The sequence below is a fragment of the Acanthaster planci genome, linkage group LG03 (genome assembly GCF_054643075.1).
Source record: "Acanthaster planci isolate LZ-2023a linkage group LG03, COTS_SCS, whole genome shotgun sequence".
Lineage (NCBI taxonomy): Eukaryota > Metazoa > Echinodermata > Asteroidea > Valvatida > Acanthasteridae > Acanthaster > Acanthaster planci.
In genome coordinates this window covers 9770609-9795820 of record NC_141779.1, presented here as the reverse complement: position 1 = coordinate 9795820, position 25212 = coordinate 9770609, and the positions used below count along the sequence as shown (strand labels likewise).

At 40.2% G+C, this 25212-nt stretch overlaps 1 protein-coding gene across 3 annotated transcripts in view; it reads left to right on the top strand.

Annotated features, from left to right (window-relative positions):
• Nucleotides 1–25212, top strand: part of LOC110986664 (low-density lipoprotein receptor-related protein 2-like) — a 161176-nt gene that overhangs the window by 113136 nt on the left and 22828 nt on the right. For all 3 annotated transcript variants that reach the window (XM_022248721.2, XM_022248720.2, XM_087135162.1), the window contains 14 exons: nucleotides 10893–11021; nucleotides 11979–12107; nucleotides 12951–13067; nucleotides 14161–14283; nucleotides 14709–14834; nucleotides 15720–15839; nucleotides 16219–16350; nucleotides 17700–17831; nucleotides 18727–18846; nucleotides 19099–19215; nucleotides 19898–20017; nucleotides 21007–21132; nucleotides 22909–23040; nucleotides 23354–23612. In XM_022248721.2, the coding sequence (XP_022104413.2) occupies nucleotides 10893–11021; nucleotides 11979–12107; nucleotides 12951–13067; nucleotides 14161–14283; nucleotides 14709–14834; nucleotides 15720–15839; nucleotides 16219–16350; nucleotides 17700–17831; nucleotides 18727–18846; nucleotides 19099–19215; nucleotides 19898–20017; nucleotides 21007–21132; nucleotides 22909–23040; nucleotides 23354–23612 (1882 nt within the window). The remainder of the gene's footprint in view (nucleotides 1–10892; nucleotides 11022–11978; nucleotides 12108–12950; nucleotides 13068–14160; nucleotides 14284–14708; nucleotides 14835–15719; nucleotides 15840–16218; nucleotides 16351–17699; nucleotides 17832–18726; nucleotides 18847–19098; nucleotides 19216–19897; nucleotides 20018–21006; nucleotides 21133–22908; nucleotides 23041–23353; nucleotides 23613–25212) is intronic.

Below are 25212 nucleotides of genomic sequence, written 5' to 3'. Positions count from 1 at the left end.
AAGTTCACATCACACTACAATGAAGAGTGGAATAATGCTATAGATATCCCGTATTGTTGTTGATCGTAATAAAAATAATTATAATAACACATTTATTATGCACACTTTCTCTGAAAGCCATTCAAAGGTGCTGATCTAGAGTTTAAGGAGAATCACCTCAGTTGTTGGAGGAAGCCAGAATGAAGAGACCTCTATTACATGGAAGGACCAACCCATTACAGATTTTTATTTATGTGTGGAAATACATACAGGTACATTGTACCATCAAATGGAGGCCTTCTCATGTGTACTCTACATGTACATGCCTTTATTGTACATGTACTTGTATTTCTTTGTATTGCCATTTCTGAGGATGTTTCAGAGCTTTGTGCATTCTTGTAATGCTAATTCAAATTATACCAGGCAAGATATGGGACAGAGGGATACCCCCCATTACCTGTCCAATCCCTATACACACTGTAGACTATTGTTACCTGATGTGTTACCTGATGTGTAGGTGTAGACTGATGCCCAACCCCCTAACAAATCCCATTCATGAGGAACCCAAGGTTGTCTGAAGAGTCTGACGTCCATTCTTTGCCTTTTGTACACACCAGATCTGACATACTTTTTGACTTGTTGATTTAGGGGACGGTTCTTTTTCCATTTTTTTTATTGTTATAATTTTTTTCTCTGGCTTGTTTACTCTGTCTGCATGTACACTGTACAAGTACATGTACCTGTGAAAACCTGTCCTGGTCTATTCGGTTATCTTTTATGGCTTGCAGTTTGCTGTGCAGTGTGAGAGTGTGTACATTCTGGTTAGTTTCTGTATTTTTGTAAATTCTGTACCTGATTCTGGAAGAACTTGGAAGACTGTGCTTGATGCTCTCTAAATCCCAAAGAGTTAAATATGACACCTGAGAAAAATAATCTAAACTTAGATTGAAACAATTTGAAAAAAAAAAATCTTCCAGTGGAAACTCGGTGAAATCTCTATCCACTGGAGTGTAGAAATTTCACCCAAAGTTATCCGTTTGTAGTTTCAGTCAGGAGTGAATGTTTACTCAAATAGAGTGAAATTTCACTTGCATGAAGTCATGTGTCCCAATGCAAGTTTCCACTTTAGGATTAGGGGAAAATGGACAGCTGGAATACGTGCAGTTGGTTTACTTGTTTAATTCAAAATGTTTGCCCGTGCAGTTGGTTTACTTGTTTAATTCAAAATGTTTGCCCAGACTTTGGCTTGGTTTCGGAGAAAGAATGTTGACTGATCAGTGTTGCATGGCTGTCATTTGTGGCTTCCGGCTTGCTGTTTACCAAGATTAAAAAGCCAGAACAGAAAGTCGGAATACATCGAGTAGCCAAAGTTGTTGAATGCCTCCTCTTCTAAGTCAAACACTCCAACAGATACAGTATCACAGATGCACTCTTTTCAATGACAGAATATGCTCTTGAACAATTTTTCCTGAAACTTGTTAATTTGTCTCCATTGTGGAAGGCAGAAGGAATGCACCACTCTAAACAACTCTTTGTGTAGTAAGGATGTGGTTCTTTGAATACCTACATGGAGTTTGTTACATGTTTAACAGTTTAATTCAGGACATAGCCCCCTTAATGTTTGCTAAACTTCAGAACTTTGAAACTATCCAAGTATAAGACTTTCCACTTCTAGGGAAGTCACAATACATTGTACATGTATGTCGGTAATATACACAGAAATATATCTGACATGTATTATTAATATACATATATTGCAATATTGTCATATTTTGTCGTCAGTTGTCTCTCAGATTGTTGTCATTTTTTCATGTCAGTAGGATGGACATGTGCATGGTTAAAGTGAATCTTGTAGCACTTTACTTAGTGTATTCTTAAAACAGCCGTAGGCATCAATATTCAAACATGTACATGTATGTTTAAGAATGCCGTTTTCTGTAAAACAGTCATTGTGACAGGAAGGCCTCTAGGATATTTGCCTACAGAAAGGGTAATAAAATGGAAAAGATCAGTTCTGCATCAGTGTAGAAATGTAGACATGATTAAACTAAAGAGTTGGAACATACGACTGATTCAACCACCACAACAAAAATGAGGAAATAGATTCAAATTGAGTTGTAGGTGATTGGGGAACTTTTGAGTTTCTGTTGTATTTTAAAACCAAAATTTCAGTCACACAACACAGTAACAGTCATTAAATACATGTACATGATAGCAATGCTTGAACAGGTCACCTTGGAGTTGAAGTGACCTGTGTGTGCCTTCTATTTTTATTGTCACATCAACAAGTATTACCTTTAATTGAGGTACAGTAGGTCCTCTCCTCTTGCTCAGATGCGTACATGTAAAGCTCGGATATCTGCAAAATGGACAGGGCTTCCCTTGGCTGAAAATTGTGTGCTCATAATGTTGCATACTAGCTGCAAGAAATGGGTCCCACCTTATTAATTTAAAAGAAAATGAAAAGGCAGTCTTAGCTTTGACTGGAAGTAGGGAGCTTGGCATGTTTGTGGTATATTTTGAACAGCATTTGCCCAGCTTTGAACTTTTAAATATGGCATGCTGGGGAGCAATGTACTCCTGTCCAAATTTCCATAAAGTTTCATGCATACCCACATACATGTAACACTTGTATGGCTGTGACATTGTTACGGCTTTGTGATATTTTCCTGACTGTTGTTTGGAAAGGGCCATTCTCAGCTGAGCAAAAAGTACAAGTCAGTTTGGGGCTCAACTTTATCGTTCGCTGATACCCCCCTACAAAAAAAGGCCATGTATTATTCAGAAACCAGGGAGTTCATAAGACTGTGTTTACATGTGGTTTGTTCTATTCAATTGTTTGACCCAGCAAGGTGTATCATCGTGTGCCAGGCAGGAAGACATTTGGGCTTCTGTTGTGTGTGCACAGCTCACAATACAACAAATGGCTGTCTGAGACTCAATTGAATATAAAAGAGTCACCTTCTATTCTTGCCAGCGTGCTCTTAAGAAGCTATTCAGTCAAGGTACCATACATGTACCTCAACCTAGCTGGCACCTAATTGTATTCGGCTAGATTTGCTAGTTCTGTAGCCGGGTCCGAAAGAATTCTGAGAGTTGCCCTTGGATAAGGCATTATGCTGTCTTTTTACCTTTAAATAAACCAAGCTGGTTTCTGCTTTTTTTCCCTCTCACAGAGTATTAAGTTTATAATAAGTTGTGTTAGCAAAAACCGAATATTCAAAACTTTTCCCCCAAAAGACATTTTTATGAAGAACCTCCTCCGCTGTCACACATTTTTTGTATTTACACAATGTGAACAATTGGGCATCACAAATCATAAAAGTAATCGTATGTACAATGTGTAGACTTGATTCTCATCAATCTGCCAGAATCTATAGAATTCTGAAGGATGTAGAAAGGTTTGGGTTTATAGAGTCAACAAGCAAGAATGTGTGGTAATTTTGGCAATAGAATGTTGGTCTCTGTTATTGAGAAAAAAATTGTAAGAAACAAAAAGCAATGATGAAGGCCAGTTCTTGTCCTGTTAAAATCATTGCAATTCTTTCAAGACTGAAGGCCATTTCTTGTCCTGTTAAAAGTTGTTCAGGTTCGATGCTGTAATCATGTCCGTGGCTTCCAGGGTTACAGGTTGCCAACCACACTCTTGGTTGCTTGCCTACAAGGACACTTTCATTGAAGAAAGTCCTTGCTTTGTGCTAACTGGTATTGTCTGTTAGAACCACTTTTCATACCAGAGAGGAAGGATAGACATGCATTCCCATTAATAGGTAGTAAATGTTCGAGGTTCCGCACATTTCCTTTTGTGCTTTGTCATGGTACATGCAGCATGTGTGATATTTTCATGTTTTAAATATTTTTTGTACCTATAAGCACAGAGCCACTGAATTCCCCTTAACTAGCTTGCCATTGGAATTTACTGCACTGTGGTAGATTTTCAAGGATTTGAGCAGATCCCACTCTGGAATTTCTTCAAGGTTGTACTTTATTAGCAATGTGTTTGTGTAAGATAAGTGATTGGTGAATATTACAAGTTATCTTTACTTAGGGTTTAATTAACATCAAAGAAAGCAGGAGTGTCTTTAGAACAGGCCAGGAGTTCGGAGCCTCAATACTTCACTGCGCATGTACAGCACAATGTACATGTACATATGTACAGTTTGCATTAACCAGGATCAACCTACTTCAAAGTAGGGGTATTCAATTTCCAAATCCAATTTCTACCATGGTAAAGTTAATCTTAGCATCTGTTTGTTCTCCTGTGGGTAATTTTGTTCAGAGTCCAACCCACCTTCATGGAATTACACACTTTTAACCTTAGTGACCCAGCCCTCAACAAAATAGGGCCACAGAATTATTCATGTGTGAACTCAGCCGGAATTACTTTAAGTACGTAGTCCATTTTTTCGATTTAAAAGAAACTTAAGTAGTTGTGATGATTAGCTTTGATTCATACTTGAGTAGATTTTCAGAATTTGTCTTTTAATGCATGGGAGAGAAAACCAGATTTAACTTGTGGAAAAGAGCAGGAACAGAGTTGATAAAATTGATTTATTCTTTGAGTATTGATGGTATAGGCTACATGTACATATTACTAATTGAATAAACACTTAATTTGTAGAGACAGTGATAATTCAAGATCTGCTGCCAAAGCAGAACTTGTAATTACTGTTTAAAAAAATCAAGCAGTGTATGCGGGTGACATACTTGTTACTTGTCCTCTATGTCCACCTGCATAGAATGTGTTGGTCCCAGCACTGCCTCATTTTGCTCACTCACACAACAGTGGGAGATGTACTGCTACTGGCTTGTGCCTCATTCTTACGACCTCTGATATGGGGTCAACTTAATTTTAGTGTTAACCTACAACATACATGAATGGGCCACTCAGATGATGTAGATTGCTGAATCACCAACCAATGTGGTTTCAGAGGCTGGGTCAGATCTCATTTCTAGCAAATGTATTTGGCACAGACATTGTCAACAACTGAATCATTTCTTGTACCAATCTGTGCCAGAAACCCCTAAATAAAGTTCTGGCCCTCAGTCCTTCTTTTGAATGCAGTTTTTATACACACAACATGCACAATGGTTTATGACGTACAATCCAAGCTTTTCAACTTGGGGATTACAGTGCTTTCACCTTGCACCCCTCACAGTGGAATCGTCTACCCCCAAACTTTGTGATTTATGCGCAAAACTGCCAACGTTATGTTGGAGAAAAGAATTGAGTCTCCCTCTAACTTTGTATGCACATTTCAGTAAGTTCCCTCCCCTGAAAAAGAAGTGGAAGGGGAAAAGAGACGTGGCGGGTCCAGATGCTGATACCACACATTCACATACTGCACGGCATTAATTAGATGATGTTTGACAACTGGCATGATTAACAACAGTGGCCCAGGTGAAAAAAAGCTTAATACTCCCCCACCGAGACTTGTGCTGTGTTGTGGTGTCAAAGTTCCACATCATAATCTTTCCTGTGTTCAGTATGCTGAGGTATAACAATTGTAAGTGTAGCCCGCTCTGAAAAAAGGTACATGTATATGACAGTGTTGTATCTGAGACCTTGATGCCTGAGACGGAGACCAAGGCATACAAGACTGAGACCAAGACCAAGGCATAAAGACCAAGACTTTTGCAGGTCAAGACCAAGACTGAGACCACGACAGAGACCGAGACGGTGACCAACCACAGACCAATATTTAGTTTTTACCAAAAGGTCAATAGGGACAAACATATGGCAGTACAATTCAGCACTATGGAAATAAAAAATAAAAAACATTAGCATAAATACACACACGCAAATCGGTCGAATATTTGTTAAAGAATGTCTCAGTTCTTTCATCAGCGATACTGCTCTACCACTGCTTTTACCCTGGTCTGGTCATTTTCAACCCGAGTGTCCCAAATGATATGATGTGAACATTAAAAAAATATCCTTAGACTGTTTTTTGTAGGCAAAATACTGAAAAACAAATATCCAAAAAAGATGTACCATAACAAAACTACTAAAACAGCACATACCACATACAAGACGGAATGAAAGCACTTTCACACATGCACACAATTTATAGCGTGTGCACACAAACATACTGGTTCCCGTCCTGGCCCTATGTTCAGCAGGAGACTATGTAGGGAATGGGAACCAGTCTAGTGTGCGAATTCTGCTACTCAAAACCTCATCTCCATGGTGTCAAGCAGCATGGCTACTCTGGATTGGAAATAAAGTAACAACTTGGGGACTAGCTTGCATCATGCTGCATTGACTAGTCTTCATTCAAGCATTGATTTAATTGTTTATTGCAAACAATCTGAACATTACTGTGCTGTATTTATATCAGTTGTTGCAGATTTGACTCAAACAGAGGTAATTTTGCCTTTTGCAACTGCGTGCATGCGTGGTAGGTAGATGTGCATTTTGTTATGGTCTCGATTGGTCTCGAGGGGGAGAACCGAGACTATGGCTTCCGAGACCAGCACTCCCAAGACTGAGACTTTGACAGGGCAAGACCGAGACTGCCAAAAAAGATCTGGAGATGATCTCGAGACCGAGACAAGGTCCTGAGACCTACAACACTACAACACTGGTATATGATATCCCACAAATGACCCACAGTGTAAGCTTTCATTGGAATTGAGCAGAGATCAATAGTCCATTCAGTTCTGGGGATTTTTTTATATATATTTCTTCGTTCCATGGTTCCTTAGTTTCATGGAGTTCCTCGAAAATAGGTTTTACAACAGTTGAGTCTAATACAGACTTGGACTTCAAAGACTCCATGGCAACCAACATGTGCCTTTCAAATATTTTTGTTTATAAAAACAATTGGAATTCTTTGAAAAATATCACCGTCTCAACTTTGAGCAGGCCATTGCAGAGAGAGGCAGAGAATGACTCATATCACCTTGTCCTGGAGAGAGTCAAGATTATTTTAGTCATGGGCACTTTTTAGTGAGCAGAAACCGCTGATTATCAGGCACAAATACGTAGTCCTCAGTATTGCCGATTACCAGCCGATTATTCTGAACAAACAAATTTTTTCAGTTACTCAATTTCTAATAACATTTTGTTGTACAGGATTCACACACAGTGACATTTCAACATGGTTTGTGGGTAGATTGTCAAGTTTGGCTCCCCTTGGTATTGGAAGTTAACAAACGTGTTCCAGAGGCAAAGTACCCATGTTACATTGTTTTACCATACGTAGACATATTCAGTGCCATCCAAATTTAAAGAGCAAGGGAAACTTATCTAATCGTGTGAAGTACATGTGCACATAGCATATTTTTGGCTGTGCTATGCACGAGCACTTCACCTGAGCAACTGATCCATGAACTTTTCCCATGTAATAGTTCAGTCCCAGCCCATATTTGACTTTCTTGCAAATCCGTTGTATGCATGCACTTGGCACAAGATTTCAGTTGAGTCCTGCTCATAACAAAGTAATTTGTCTGGTCCCTGCAACTTTGTTATAATGAGAGTCAATGGTACTATGAAGAATTGATGCAAATTTATTAACTTCTCTTTGTACATTTTTTCATCCCTTGCACAAGGGTATGTAAAAAGTACCCCCCGATTAACAGGGTCGTTTTCAGTGAGACTGATTTGATTTCACTCATATTTTCTGCCAGATAGGCCCTCAATTAGCCCGTGCCTGTTTATTCACTTGTTGCCAACTGATGCATGCACCTTTATTGTCATAGTTTATACTCTGTAAAAACAAGTTTTTCAATTTTTTTTTACAATGAATTGATATTCAGTGCTTGAAAGTTCACATATACCTGAAACTCTTTGAAGCATAAGCATAATGACTGGCCTTAACCAAATAGATCATTCAGACCTGGTTTTAGTGAAGACCTTGAGTCGAGGGGCCAGAAATAGGGTTATCCACAAGCTCATTATTTGCACACTCAGTACATGTATGAAACCTTTGATCAACATTTGTTCTGAACCAAATTTTTTATGACTTCACTTTTTCTTGTTGAAACTTTGACTCAAAACTTACAGATGGAATAATATTTTGGAGAAACTGGATGTCACTTACGCAAACTTCATTTTATGGGGTATCAGTAGTGCCCTACTTCTGAAAAATCTGCCTGTTGGTGTCTCTTGAATGAGAGACAATTTGGTTTGTGTGTATTGCTTTAGTTTGATGAAGTGGTCTGAGAAAAAAATATCTGTTATTCGCCAGATCGCGACTTCCAACAACTTCCTCTCTGTCTTTCCCCTTTTCAAAAACTTTGAAATTTAATTTCAAATTAGAGTGAGGCATAAATTTTATTCTTTCAAATAAATCATAATTTGCCTCTGATCTGGGTACCATAAACAAAACTTTTCTTTCTCTGTGTATTTCTGAAACTGAAAAGGTATAAAAAATAGTGCCGAGATCTGCACCCTTCGTCAACAAAAATATCAAACTAAGGTGCACATTTTTTTCCAGCTTCTGCATATTTGGTAACGTCCTCAATAGTTACATGTACCAAAAGGTGATCAAAGTCGTCATCAGTTACATACTGTACGTCCATCGCCAATCGTTAGTGCACAGTGATCATTTATCAGTTTATTAGACTATGTAAACCGGCTCTCTATATTTGTCCATACAGTAAAATTATACGCTCTGTTGATATTTTTCCAAATAATCACTGGAAAAGCTTTTAATTTGCACATAACTTTACAAGAATAAAGCCAGTGTGATGAAAAATCATCGATGGTGAATTAACATCAATGCATAATTTCGTTTGAAGAGATTTATGACAGAATGTTCGATGATTGAATAGTTGTATGTGCAAATGTAGGGTATTCTAAGATACATGTACATGTATATACGTGTACAAAATTGATGCTGTGGATAGGCATGGTAGTCGTGTGGATCCAGTCATGAAGAGTTCCCACAACTCAGGAAAAGTGATGACACTGTCTGGACCCGTCCTTGTCCCTGAAATGTTTTCCCACCTCTCTCTCTTTGAAGGAGGTTTTTGATTGAGGATTACTTGTCACAAAAATAAAAAGGAGCACTCAAAAACCATCATCAAACATCTGGGTTGAAAGAGTGTTCACGGTGTGAGTAAATTTTAGTCTGAATTCTCTGAGGTTTTTAAACCTTAAGAAAAGAATTTTCACAACAGGGGTATTATAGTAACCTGTATTTTGTAAAGCAGATTAAAGGGGGTGATATATTACATGTGCCCTTGAATATTGGTGGCATAATTGATTTCTGGATTAGATTTTGTAATATTCAGGAGCAGTGCAACAGTGTCACATGCACAAATAGCATGAAACTTTTAAGAGCATTAAAACTAGTGATGAAAGAAATCTGCCTACTTTTGAAATGAAGTTCTGTGGAGTTTTAGCCCCCTTCCCCTTAACCTGAGAAATTAAGTTTTAAACTTCCAGTAAGAATTTCAAACCAAAGATCGCTGCATTGAGGGGAATACAAAATTTTAGAAGAGCTGCAGAGGCAGAGCTGTAGTTGTTTGGTTTTTTAATGGTGCTTTCTGCTACTCGGGCTATTGGCTATTTATTTATAACCGGTATTAGCAGCATCTCATTACGGAGTTAGGAAGAAGGTCCAGTTTTAGAGGCAGGAGGAAACTGGAGGACCTGGAGAAAACCTGTAAGAGCGAGTATGGACTGGAAACCAAATGCACTTAAAGCCTGGGCCAAGCCGGGACTCAAACCCGGGCCGCATTTAGTGCAAAGCGAGGAAAGAACCGCTACGCTAACCCGCTGCGCTGAGCTGTAGTTGGCTGCGCAAATCATGACTTGTGGGCCCACAAAAAAGTTCTAGTTTAGCATTAAAGTTCAGCCTGCTATTGCACCTGGCTTCCCTGCATATCCTTTCCAAACCAATTTCACAGCAGATTTATCGCCGTTGTCATTTTTTCTTTCATTTTTTCCCCTTGTGTGTGTGCGTGCACCGTACAGAGGAAGTTTGCTGATTTGATCCACTGAGTTTGGGTGTACCAAACTTAGGGTTGTGTAGCCAGACTTTTTTGCCACAGGGGTGGGGGTATCCATTCCTACTTTCTGGTTTATTTCTGGTACATGTACTTTTGCCAGCTCTAGGGTTTGATACCACATGTGTAGTGACACATGTAGGAAAAGTTCAAGGATGTATCTTTGTTACTAGTTGCTTGGCAGTCAGGCATGGCTGGTTTGAAGGGAAATGGAAAGTGCTTTTGAGGGGGAGAGTTGGCAGTGTGGATAGGAGTAGATGTGCATGTATTGTGTGTCTACAGAAGAACTTTTGAATGACCATAGGGTCGCGATACTTTTTAAGGATTGAATATTTATGGTTTTGTTACCCCAGTTTGGTTGAAAAAATGCCATTAGACTCGCAGTGCACTAGATTTAAGCAGGACACAGGAGGCATCCTAGTCTAAAGAATGTTGCCAACAAATTTAAACTTGTAAGGCATGTGCGTTTACCTTAACTCAGGATAGATGGTTTTCAACCACTGCAGTTGGTATTGTGGCCAAAAATGTTGACTTTTGACAACTGATACAGTGGCCAACTGATAGCCCTAACAGTCCCAAATCCTTTGATTTCAGTATGATTTTGCATACACCCTTGGGGTTTGGGTACATGTATGTATTCAGCCAAGCACCACTCGCTGGGAATCATTTGAACTACTTTATACCCTGATCTTATATTTTGCAGCAATCTACCTCATCACCAAGAAGTGATGTTTGCTACAACAGTCAGAGCAAGTGCCTTCCAAAAACAATTGTGGTTCGAAAAGTTGAAAAGCACTTTTTCACTGGAATAAGCTGATATTTTCATTTTCTTGATGCAGTGATGTAAAAAATGTATTTGTGCAGCTGGCACTGGAACCTCCCAGTATTCCAAAATTGTAGAGTTTGGAAGTTTGATATGATGCTATTTGGGTTCCATTTTTTTATTGTCTGTACAGGCACCAGCACTCCCTGTAACGTCCAGAATGGAGGTTGCAGCCATGGCTGCATGGGGACAGTGGATGGAAGTGTGCGCTGCACGTGCCCAGATGACCTCATAATTGGCAATGATGGGCGTGTCTGTGTGCGTAAGTATTGCCATGGCCTTTGCACTGTCTTTTTCAGAATCAAGTGTCCTTCAACCTGAACCATTTGTGTCCACCATCCTTGCCCTGAGGATTTTGTGATTTCTCAGGATTGTTTCCAGATCTCTGGATTTTTACCCCCAGAATTTGGGATTATTAGAAGGCCAACAGTCATTTGTAGAATTTTTGTAATTATAGCCATTTTAGAGAGAACCACCTCGTTAGCTGTTAAAAGCCTAGAAAAGCTTCAATATTTTATTGTTATTATTCCAACCTGTGTGCTGGAAGTTTGTGGATTTTCTCTTCATCCTCCCAATCTCTCCTGTGCTATTAAACCATCCTCGGTCTTCCTGTATCTGTCCAGGAGGGATGTCGGGGTAGGGGAGATTCCATGGGATTAGAGAAGGTACATGCAAGCATTTGATCAGCAATAGACATGGTATATATCGTAAACTAAACAGTGAGGTTGCTTTGGACTCAGTAACTGAGAATTCTTTGTCAAAGGGGTAATATGGTCAGGACTCATGCCATGTACAGTTGCCAATATCATGCTGATCCAGTGTTGGGTGCTGGTTCCATGTTTTTGAATACTTGCCCACTACCTACATGTACACATAAATATCGTCCATGATATGGCTGTCTTTGATATGTCAGGTCATGTGGGTCGATTAGAACGTTCTATAAAACTAGGAATAGGGCACAAATGAATTTGTTAGTTTTCTTTGACAATCTCCAAGGATACATAGACAAGTAAAACCAAGTAGCACATTTAGAGACCAAGATAAAAGCAAGCTGAGATCGGGAGTAAACAAGACAAGATACAATGTGAATCCGAGGCATTGTCACTGATAACACCCAGAATCTAAGGGAAAAAAGCTTCTTTCCATTGTGGTCCTCAATATTATTGTTGTATCCTCAAATCCAAGCTCACGATTTGAGTGACTTGACTTCCTCCCCTAGCTACCAATGCAACTTGTAGTGGAACGACTGAGTTTACCTGTGCTGATGGGTCCTGTATTCCCATCAGCTGGGCTTGTGACTTGGACAGTGACTGTGGAGATTCATCAGACGAAGCACCTTATTTCTGCTGTAAGTTGTGCCAGGAACAATTTCTTTCTTAATGTGTGTAAACCATTTTCAAACGTCAGAACTGGACAACTTATAAAACTAAAAGACAAAACTGGAATTTAAAAGACACAAGACCACAAAAGGAAAAATCACTACAGTGTTCTTTCCCCCTTTTTAAAGATTGTGTTTGGAATGCAAAAGATAACGATTTGATGTGAAAATGTTTCACTTCTGATGAAAGCCTAAATACTATTTCTCAGTGTTAGTAGAGATTGCATCATCTGAGAAATAAAAAATGTGGAATTTTTAAAATAAGGTACAAATTTCTTCAGGGGACACAGCGCAGTAAAGAGAATTCACAACTCTGCCAGTCTCTTCTAATAGCTCCAGTTGTCCAGTTTCACAAGAGCGTGTCACATTGTATCTCTATCATAAAATGGACCCTTGGCAGTTATCTTCCGTGCTATGCTGGTTAATCAGGCTTTGGACATCAGTTCAGTGTGCATTTCGTTTGCTTTGTCACATCATTTCTTCGCATTAGTGCATGTTGTATGCTAAAGTATCAGCTGCCACTTGTCAGATTTCCAGAGCATACAGATATGAGTGTGGGCAGCACATTTCCACACATTTGCCAGAGGTGAAGATCTAGCCACAGCTCCGGACACAAGATTCCGACAAAGCCGTTTTCTTTGGCAGGGTAGTGATTTAGTGCAGTGTTTACATACACATGCCAGTGAAGCAATTCGAAGAATGCATTAGGTCACACTTTAAAGTTATAGTATAAATTTGTAGAAGGAAGCGCTAAAGGAAGCTGAACTGTGAAACTGCTTCACTTACAATTTCTATTTTCACTTTGGTTGGCAGTTGATCATACTTGTGAGTCATCAGAATTCCAGTGCAATAATGGACGCTGTGTCCCATCTTCCTTCCGTTGCGACTTTGACAACGATTGCAGAGATAACTCGGATGAAAATGCCTGCCGTAAGTCACGATTCTGCCACAGCTCACAATTAAGGTGCATTGTCTTCAGAGAAAAAGAGCACTGATGTGGTAAAGCTGAAATGTTGCCCGAGAAACCTTTCCATTGCCAGTGAAGTCAAGTTTCCATGGCACAGACCCCCAACAACATCATTAAATTAGATTTCAAATCACTCATCTTAACCCCTTAACACCAGGATTCTTTTGACTGCGACTGCCGGGCTGTGGTATGCCCAGTATGCAAAGCCCTGTCCAGCAGCAGGCCTCATTGAAACCGCAGATGCATGATAAATAGAATGTATGTGTGGTATGCACTAATCATCAGACAAAGCCGCGGCTGTTGATGACTCCCAGAGTGAAGGGGTTAACAGTAAGAATGAAGAGCTAATAATAATAATTATTTGGGCAATTAAACATACAACAACACAATCACAAGACACAGCGGGCTGCCCAGGAGAACATAAACGTTTAAAAACAAACTGTTGCCAAAAGGCGTATGTCTCCCAAGACCCGAATAGAAAGGCAAGGCAAGAAAGAGCGCAACAATAAATAAAAATAATCATTACTGAGATATAAATATGGCAGTGGGTTTAAAAAGAGCCTCGCCAGCAAAGTGGTCCTTCAGCTCACTCAAAAACTGATGAAGAGGGGCGCATATCAGATTATTAGCCAAGTCACTAGGCAAGGTGCTCCAAGTACATGTACGTGTGAAATGGCAAGGGACGGAGAATTTAAATACGTCAGTGCAGGCATGCAAATGATGAAAGACAAGTTTAGTATCCACATGTCTAAGCCCTCATGCAAAAGGAAAACCACTAACTGTACAGATACAGAAACAAATAATTCTCTGCTGTGCAAGGTTGCAGGTTTCCTGTGGAAAACAGTCATGTCCGAATTCATTACATGTGCATGTTTCTGAAAATCAGGCCCCAAGAACACAGACTGGCTATTCTTAAACTCAGTCCTTATTCAGTGTAGACAGCCTTATAATTGCCCTTTTTTGTATCCCCTTGGTGGGGTACCTATATGTAGTGTGAGTGGTTCTCATTGCTTTTTTTTTCGGTCACTTTTCCTGGACCGTTTGTTGTCTCTGCAGCCCACCCGACATGTGGGGTTGACGAGTACACTTGCCCCAACGCCCGCTGCATCCCGCTGAGCTATCTGTGCGACGAGTATGACGACTGTCAGGATGGCAATCACACGGATGAACGAAACTGCCGTAAGTATGCATGAGGTTACCCTGTTCAGTGTCTCCCACCAAATTTGTTGTTCATATTGCTGGCTTTGCTCTTTATTTTCTTGTACCCACTCTTGTGCCTGTTTGTTATTAAAGTGGAGGCCAATTGCAATACACAGATGTTTGACGAATGTTAGCCGGTCAGTTTTTTGTGTTTTGTGCCATCCAATGGACCTGATACATAATGACATCACACTTTTTTACACATGCAGTAAACAACAATAAGGAACCAACAAGTCACAAATTGGCCACAATTAAGTCATGTTTTCCAAAATTAATTGTTGTATTGTGTGCACAAGGGTGAAATTGGTGGCAGTTCATTCATTAAAACTGCCAATTCCTCATGTATTAAACAATATCAGAAGAGTGTGATTAACCCCATCCCCCATTTTCTTTCTTTTTTTCAGCTGAGGTCACCTGCAGGCCTGGCTTTGTAAGTTGCCCCAGTAACCACATATGTATTCATCCATACTGGCGCTGTGACGGGGATAACGACTGCTTAGATAATTCTGATGAAAACCCGCTCTATTGCCGTAAGTTAAGATCTCTTCATGTGTGCAAACAAAAAAAGATGGAGCTGGGATTTCATTTATAGAACCCTTGCAGCTGGTACTCAGCAACTGTTTCTTCAACATGGCAAGGAACCATTGAAAAATGATTTGAGTGCATCCCTCTATCATGCATCATGGTTGAAAATTGTCATAAATCTCCTCTCTTCACATTAACACTTACACCCACACGAAGGATTGTCTGGTTTCTACTCTAATCTGACAGACACATATATTAATGCTGGAGTATTTCAGCCAGGCCTGCCACCTTGTTAAAAAGAGGCCAGATTGCGCAGTGTTACGCAACTTTCTTTTGTTTTCGAAACTGGCACAGTGTGCTGCTGACTTCAATAGTGGCCAGATTAGCACGCAGGGGTACTGTGTGGCTCATCGCTTCGATAGTGGAACACTTTTGTCTCTGGTGGTAATCCGCTTGTACTGAATGCCCCAAACAATGGTAAACTGTTTCAAAAAATTCTGGATTTTCTCCACTATTGACAGTGAAAAATGTTGGTAATTCCCAGCAGCCTGGTCTTTTGTTACGAATAAGGGCTTTTGTTACAAGGCCCAGTTCCCTTTGTCCAATTTCACAGACCCCAGCTATGTATATAAAGAATACCTGCCCAAAACAGGGCTCCCTGGCGGCAAGTGGTTAAGAACGGGCTTGAAACACTTTAAATGTTCACTTAAGTAGATCCGTTTGGATGTCCACCCATTTTCTGTTTTGCCAAACCCTGGCTTTATGCTGCTTGTGTGATGTAATCAACAGCAAATGCCTTGAAAAACCCTGAAGTTTGGGATGTTTACACATTGATGGTCCAAGACAGTATAATGTGAAATGCAAATATCAATTATTGTTGATACTGACAGAGCAACAAGACTGCACGGAAAATGGTCATAGGTGTGACTCAGGCCAGTGCATCTCGGGCCTGTGGCTGTGCGATGGTGATTTAGACTGTCTGGATGGCTCTGATGAGGGAGCTTATTGTAGTAAGTACTAGTAGCCATCCCGAGTGGAAGGCAGAATTATGCAGCACGCATGTCCCATATACAGAACCCAGTTTGTAGGCCCCGAGGCGCCAGTACTTCCTAGGCCCTACAAGCTTTGCAAAAATAGTCACAAGACTTCACATTTACACCTGCTTATAAACTGTGTACATTTGAATGCATGCATAGGCTAAATAGTCTTTGATATTAATTTTGATCCTCAGCCATTGTATAGATGTATTCAACATAATGATGGGTCTTACGGTCCTTATCTATTACTCGGGCACAGTGCCAACTGCCCTGTATTTCAGGACTTACTCTGTCTCTGCCCCCTGTCAAGCAGTCTCCTCTCTTTGAATTCAGAAACCTTTTGTTCCAACAGACTCTGCGGATTTCACTTGTGCAGCCAACTATTTTACCTGTGACAATAAGAACTGCATCCACAGTACTTGGATCTGCGACTCAGACAATGACTGTGGAGATGGGTCGGACGAAGATGAACGCCACAACTGCGGTATGAATGGAGAGGGGTTGGGGGTAGGGCTAGGTTGGGTTGGTGTGGAAAGGGGAGGGGACAGTGGAAGAGGGTTCAAATGAAGCTGACAGTTGGCTTTCATTGAAAGCAACGGTTTTATGGAAATTAAAATTTTGTAACTGCGTCTTTCCATATACATGTATATGTCTTTTCTGTATGTACATCCGTTTACTGCATTTCCCTCACGTACATGTAAATGGACACTCACTCTCCATGACTTGGGCATAATGACAACGACACACGCTGAAAGCTTGTCATTGGAAAGGCCCCTTAAACATGCTTGCTAAGAGATGGGTAAGGTTTCAGTGTCCTCCTAGAGCCTAAGTAAATTGAGTGCTTGAATGTTCTACTGTGCTTTTATGCACCAGTTGTCTCTTGTGAATGATTCTCATTGTGGCGTTAGGCTGACTCGACCTGGAAAGATTTTGCTTCCGAAGCTTTTCAGGAGTCTTATCTTAGGAGAGAGGGTTGGGTTTGGATTTCTTTTCTACTTGTTTCTATTCGAATAGAACATTCCAAGTGATCTCCTTAGCTTTGGGAGCAAAGTAAGTGTTAATCTCCTTTGCCCAAAACAAGCTATCCTTTTATAATTTGTATCTTGCAACTTTCTTCAAAATCATAAATTGATAAAGCAGTTTACCTGTTGACACAAATCACGAACCACAAATAATATTATAGAAATTATTTATACTTCTTCTAGATGTATTGGTTGTTACAAGAAAAATTTTGTAGATACTGTACACATGATTGTCTTTAGTCAGTAGGTAAAGCATCAGTTGACTTATCTGCCTTTTTAAAAAAGCGATGTTTTTTGCCCCAAAATATTTTCTGCAAGTCCTCAATAGCTGAATATTCACTTATTCAAAATGCAATACCATTCAGATAGGGAATCACCAAGCAGTCCAAATGCTGGTCATTTCCTATCTGAATGATGTTACATATGAGGTTTAGTGAGTTTGAATAATGGAATGTTTAAATAATCAATTTTCCATTCCATGGAATATTTCCGATATTTGGAAGTACTAAATTCCCACAAAAAGCAGAAACATAATATACACATTATTACACAAAAGAAAAAACTTCAGGGAAATGTAACTTTGGCCTTGTGGGTGGGCATAATTTGTTCAGCTCCTTTAAATTCACTCATAACACCTCAGAATGTGGTTCCAGAATGCAGTTTTGTAACTAAATAATCAATTTGTTTTTCCCATTTTACTTTGTTGGTTCTCATCTTCCAGTATTGGATATTGAATATCATATTGGACTACTTGCGATCGATCAAATATCCAAATATTGGAATAATTGCCACAGCTCTAATTGCTTTGCAGATGAACACCAGTGCTCCGAAGACTTCTACACCTGCCGACAGAACCGGCCCAATCGCAACCGCTGCATCCCCATGCAGTGGCTGTGTGATGGACTGAGTGACTGTGAGCATGCAGACGATGAAGACAACTGCAGTAAGTGGCGGCATTGCACCGTTATTGACCTGTTTATGTCTTGTCTGCCCCTCATCTATGGCAGTACCTTGTTTTCTGTCAATCCATAGGTTGGGGTACAAAGGTATCTCGCTTATTGCACCCAGAGCCCATTAAAATGTGCTCAGAAGCCAATTCACCATGTACATATATCTATTAAGTATACTACGTGTACTTTACAAATATATATGTACATTTGCACAAATCTTTTTGTAAGAATGACAGCATTGAATTCAAGTCTCTCATCTTCATCATCAACACAAGCCTCATTCTCACGTGTGGCTTATTTATCCCTCAGCGTGTGTGCAGTTTACATATTTTTTTATTTTGACACGTTACACATGGGAAAATTTTCTCTATAACCTTAATTTTGCCCAAGCTAAGGGGTGTTTTCGTAATCTAACCAGACACATTTTTCTGCTTTAGTCATTGGCAGTTTTTCTCAACTTTTATTTTTGTGTTGCAAGAAGGTGATGAGCATAAAGACACTTAGAAAGATGACTGTGAATCCAATTTTTTTAAATACTCTTAGTCATTTAAACAAAGTTAAATTGCCCAAATAGAAAAGGTCCCTATGTTTCTACATTTTGCACTTCACCTCATTTGAAGCACCATTGCTGTTAGAATCTTGTGGCTGCCCAACATAGCAATAGAGGTTGTACCTGACAGCCATCTTTTTGGTAACTGCTTTTGTTACTGGAATAGCACAATGGTCTACTAATGTGTATTCAGGGCTGTGGAACAAAAGCACCGGACTAATGGCTCTCATGCACACCCTGAATATTTGGACCACTAGTTGTGAGCATGGCATGTTTAGCATTAAGGTTTTCCCCAACACAAGAACCATCAGGATGTCTTCTGCTTCCTCTGTTCTCAGCAAGAACCACTTGTGATGTTGACCAATTCGCCTGTGACAATGGACTGTGCATTCCACAGTCCTGGTTCTGTGATCATGACAATGATTGCGGTGATCAAAGTGACGAGGGCGGCCATTGTGGTAAGCTCAAACATTTTTCCTGGGTTTCAGGGTTTTTGGGGGGAGGGGGCTTTTTGGGGCTTTTTTGTGCTTCCAGCAACCACCCGTTTTCAGATTATGGACATGGCTATGAACTACCCCCTGCCCCATTTTAGTGTAGTTTTATCTTCAGTACAGAATAATGTAATAAGAAGTACCTAATCAAGCGAGGGCACTGTGCACAGTAACCCCGATGGCATTGTGGGTAATTTTTTTGTTTTATTTTGGTTGCAGACTACAGAACGTGCAGTTCCTCTGAGTTTACGTGCAGGAACGGTCGATGCATCCCAGCCTCCTGGCAATGCGACACCGACAATGACTGTCGAGATTACTCCGACGAACAGAACTGTGGTAAGTTTCCTCAACCAAGCACCAATTTAGTGCCAGTTTGCAGATTCAATTTGAGCTTCTCAGTGGTTTGTCCATCCCATATGTTATTCCAGTGCACCCATTCAATTTTTACATTGCAGTTTGTGTGATGGGAGTAAGAAGGGTCGGACTTGTTTCTTTCCCAAATTGTTCTTGATCAAGGATGTATTTGGGTTTAATGTGTCGAATTAGAGGACATCACAAAACAGTGAAATCATAACTTTTTCAGCATTACTGTGTACTAACCATGAATATCATTATACCAGAATGTGTGGACAATAAAATCCAGAATCGCATAGTTTTGGTTTTCAGGAACCATACCTGACTGAGCATTGCATTTGCTTTGTAAACAGGTATTATGGATGTGGTAAATTCATGTCAAGCCATTCATTAAAGATTTTTTCCCCAAAAGGTATATCGGTTACATGCAAGCATGTCAGTTTGTGAAAACCACAATTATTGTATGACTTGTCACTGTTTACAAGGCAAGCACAGAACCATATGTCAGTTTGTGAGACCCAAATGACTGTTACATGTTACATTAGTTTGTGATAAAAGTGACATCGTTTTTTTCAATCATTTGGTCGTTTCTGCTTTAGTTGGTTGCTTTGATGCTCCATTTTAACACCACAATCAACATGTGCTTTGTCCTCTTCCCCAACAGCTACACCACCCCCGTGCGAGGATGGATATTTCGAATGTTTGAATGGCAACTGCATCCTCGATAGTCTTGTGTGCGACAAGACAAATGACTGCACGGACATGTCCGATGAAATGCACTGTGGTAAATATTAAGCATATGCTGCCGGGGAGCCCTGTTTTAAGTATGTTTTCTTTATACGCACAGTCGGGGAGCCTGAAATCTGACAAAAGAGCTGGGCCTTGTAATAAAAGACCATACTTGGAACAAAAGACCGAGCTCCTGGGAATTGCCAACATTTTTTAGTTGTCAACAGTGGAAGAAATCCGTCATTGTTTTGAGAGATTATACCACTGTTGTGGCATTCAGCTTGAGCGGATTACCACCAGGGACAAAAGCGCTCCAGTGATGAGCGATACAATACTGCTGCACGATAATCTGGCCCCTGTTGAAAAGATGCCAGTAGCGCACTATGCCAGTTTCGGGAACAAAAGAAAATTACGTAACACCGCACAAAGGCGGCAGGCCTGGCTGAAGTACTCAGGGGTCAATAGATGTTGTCTGTCAAATTAGAGTAGCCACCAGGAAGTTATTCTTGTGGTTGTAAATGACCAGTAAATGAAGCTATGATTTTTTGAAGGACTTTGAAAATGGAAAATCTTTAAAATCACCCAGTTTTACATCATGCAACTTCAAATTACACCCAGCAGCAAGTGGTTAAGGGGAAAAAAGCTCCCCTCCATGCAAATGCAATATAAAGTCCAAGCATTTTAAGCCAGTTAGTTAATGATAACCAGAAGATTGAAGCATTGTTTCCATTTATGAACTAGCATGCCATCATTGTGATCATTACATTGGCAAGTCCTCTCTTGGCCACTCCATTCCAAGCCTTTAAGCTCACAAAACACCAACCCCCTCACAGTTGACACACAGAGAGAGGCAAGGGCAACACTCGGGCACCATTTGCACTGGATGCCTGGTGTCCATGTGAACATACCGCATTTTGAGGAATCACTCACTACCAAATGTACCATCTCTCTTTCTCTGATCGTTTGTAGGGCAACCTGAAATTCCAAAGATGAAAATACGAAACAGATACATAACCTGCTACTGACCCTTGTTTAACCCTGCAGATATCAATGAGTGTGATAATTTGGAAGCCAACCAGTGCGAACATTACTGCAATGACACACGCACTGGCTACTTCTGCTCCTGCCAGGCCGGCTACACACTGGAAGCTAACGGCAAGACATGCCGAGGTGAGAAACCTTGACTTGAGCGATCACGCTTAGTAGTACAGTCAGGACTTCATCAGCACAGCTGTCACAATCACAATTGCGAGACTTCCTGTCTAAAGTTAGTACAGTGACGAAGGTATTCTGTTGTCATTTCATAGGTCTTGCTACTTGGCTGTCTTGTCATTTCACTCGTGATTGTTTTCAACACACCTCTCTTTAAATTCATAACAGTAAAAATTCATTCTAGAGATCTCCCCCCCCTCATTTTGCCAACAATTTTGTGAGTTAGGCCAAAGTCTGGCTCAAAATGTTCGTCTTATTAAATTAAAGAGGATTGTATATTCATGTGGTATTCAGTAATATGTGTCTTGATATCTGGTGTTTTGCAAGCTGTGTGGGATACTTTGAACGTTATTCTTTTCCTTTTGTAATGCAGTATCCAGCCATAGTTTTAGCAGCCATTTGTAGGAAAAACACCGTTGTGATGTAAAAAGAACAGAGCCTATTGGAGTGACAGTTCATTACCACCAACTGAAACTAAGTTTAAAACCAATTTGTGTGAGATTGACTTACTCAAATAGATTGAAATTGCACTTTAGTGTCCACTGAGAGTAGTTCTTTCCAAACTGTTACAAGACAAAGTTAGAGTGAGTTTCATTCTGAATCATCTGGTCTCTAATTTCACGTAGTGCAGTCAATTATAAAATGCCAGAATGTGTGGCTGTTGCAAACTGTCATTCCGATTTAAAGACAGTTGTTGATGTCGGACAAAAAGAAGTGGGGTTGGAATATCAATGAGTTTGGGAACAGAATATTATGTGTGAAGTAGGAACGATTTGGTCATGTGGATTCAATATTTGCGGAAGGATTTGCACAACAAAGTGGATCATTAAAATCTGTCCAATTTGTTATTGTCAGTGGTAGTCGGCATTCACTCTCAAGTCAAGAGCAAAAATGAAAGGAACAGGGGGCTTTGTTGCCCAGTTAGTATAGCACTGGTTCATTGTGATTGAAGTTAAAGGTTAAAAATCCTGTTACAGTCAAGTTGTTTGCCCATCTTCACGAGGGATTGCTCTGAGGAATTAAATGGACCTCAAGGAGATTTCTTACTATTTTTATCATTAAGTATTTCCAGCAGTGAAACTAAGGATTCCTAAAAAGTGCCCTAGGCACTATAGGTCTTAAGTCTGATGAAGAAGCCTGCAGAGAGGAGACAGTGAGAAGCAGATACAGTTTTAGAGGTGGGAGGAAAATCCCAGAGGAATATTTGGGGTAATTAAAATCCCACAGAATCAGGTAGGGAATGAAAGCATTGTCCAGATGTGGACCGAGTCAGGGGTCGAACCCAGGCGGCAGAGGTGAAAGGTGAGGAAAGAGCCACTCCTCCAACCTGACTGCCATTTCTTATCGATGCCTCAGAAAATAAGAGGACATTCTTCAAATTAAAGTGTGACTTTTCAAAGTACATATTCTTAAAAACTGTTTAAGAGGTTGTGTTATTTCTTGTCAATGGACTGTTCTACAGTGTACTACTGTGATATCGTTTCAACCACTTTGCACTCCAGGGAGATTTCTGTACTAGTTAAGAATTTGCTGATTTTGCTCAAAGATTACCTCTCAACAAAGAAAAACACTACTATTGAAGTTACGACCCAAACAGACTCCTGTTTTACTTGTGAATCTAAAACATCCTAAAACCACTTGGGAATGGCAACATCAGCAAGATTTCAAGAATGCTGTTTCAACAGCTTGTTTGATGAGGATTTTGAAAAAAAAACAGTTTATTTTGTGCTTCAGATAACAATGAGTGCAACGAGATTCCAGGGGTTTGCAGCCAGTTGTGCGAGAACACCCGTGGATCTTACTTCTGCAAGTGCGCTGAAGGTTACGATGAGGAGAGGGATGGGAGAACGTGCAAGCACACCCAAGGTTGGTCAGGCTCAAGTTGCATCATGGTGTTATGTCCCAATCGAAGGAAGTGAGCTTCAGTCCTTCCAGGCTTGTGACCCAGTGTTTCAGCCTCAGGCACCTGCCATTCAAATGTAGAGATAACCAGAATTATAGGAAAGGAAGGTAAAAAGAGCATGTAAAAACGTAAAAAATGTGTGTTACACAAGGGCAAGAAAATGCCAAAATACATCTTTTTGCCAGTTGTTACCTGCAAGGTTGATATGAGCCCATGTAATATTTAACATGAGATTTCAAGGCACTGAAATGTTGTCTTTATTGTGTGCCTACAAAGGTGGGGATGCTTCCCTGATCTTCAGCAACCGGTACTACATTCGCAAGATGAGCGTGGATGGCCAGCAGTATGACCTAATCAAGGACGGTCTGTTCAACGCCATTGCTCTGGACTATGACCTGAAGGAGAACCGGCTGTACTACCTCGACACGGGCACCGATAAGATCTACCGCATGTTCTTCAACAGCACTGAGGCAGAGGTGATCGTACCATATGCCTTGGGAAGTGGACAAGGGCTAGCAGTGGACTGGGTTGGCAGGTACATGTCATCAGTGACTGGCCTTTACCTCAGAGAGGCAGCCATGATGGAATCTGCAGGGCATTGTCAACTCCATTTAAGCAGTTCATGCCAGACAATTTAACTTTCAGGGATGTTTTTTTTCTGTAGTTGGAAAATCACATTGTGCTAATGTTTATTTGCAGTAGCAGACAATGCATTTTGGTGAGTCCTATCGTATGGAATTCCATATCTGCCGTCGCACGTCGTCCGTCGCATTTTGCTTTTTGTTGTACCCCAATTCTGCCATTTACCAGTTCCAAACATGCCATTTTCTGTCGTGCGTCGTCCGTCAAATGGGTTGCATAGGACCTGCAAAAGCCGGGGTTTAACAAATGACAATGTGATGATTCCATTCACTTCTAAGGATCTTTTCCGAATAAGGCAAGTACAAATCCCACCTGCAAAGCATATACTAGTCCCATAATTGATGCCAATAATGCTAGACTACCCCTGCCCCTTGAAAATTTCACCTCTCTGAGAATTCAACCAAGTGTTTTTTTGGGAAAAACATTTTCAGCAAAAATGTTCCGGCCAACTTATCCACAGTGTTATTTAAATTTGCATACTGTAAAAATGTGCCGACTTGTTTTCATCAAATTCCAGAAAGAAATCTACCAACCGATACAGGTATTCCATTTTGTCCTCTCAATTTCACCTTGAAATCCAGAAATACTAGACGTGCTGTGGATAACAAACTGTTTATTAAATGTATTGTTAGGGGGCAATTACCACTTGATTTAAGTTTCAGAAAATATGACGTGTTGGTTTTTGTGGGTGTGTATGCCATGGTGGATAGACCAATGAGAACAGGTTGTCCAGCACATCAGCATTATTTATGGGGCTAACAAGTAACGTTACTGTTTAAAAGACTTCTGTGAGCCAACCTGCAAATAAAAGTCATGTCTAATTTGGAGTATACAGCAGATTTCATCATAGGTATACCCGCCCTCAAAATAATGTTGAATCAGTTCGTCTCTTATGAAACTATTAAGGAATCAAACATTGTAAATAATTTATTATTTACATTCCGTTCTGTGGGATATCGTGCAGAGACAGACAGAAATATCACATAGGCTATAGACCTAAAGTCAGGCTGTTAACGAGTAAAGTTACGTCTAGAGTAACTAAGTTATCGCGAAAAACAGTCTACCCTAACAAAAGTCTATTTTGTTGGTATTATTTCATATACACATTATTTAACCGATGTCAGGATATTATTTCTTCTTTCAATTGGAGTTTGGCGCAACTGCAAAAACGAATACATGTACATCTTCTAGTTCTATTGCTAAAATGAGAGTCAGGCATGGTGGATGGATCAAACAAGGACATGTACATGTGAAACGATCAAGGGTCAAAGTTAAAAATACCACTGCGCAATCATGACAAAAAAAAAAAGAAAACGACGGGCGACGCACGACGGCAGATATGGAATTCCATACTATCGGCTTTGTAAACTCAGGTGTGTGGAGGTTGATCTGTAGGACCCTAACTCGTCTGTTGGAGTCTTACAGGAAATATTGCTCTTGTGGCAAAGCCTTGAAAGCCAGCTCATTGTGAAATAAACAAAGTGTTTGAAAGA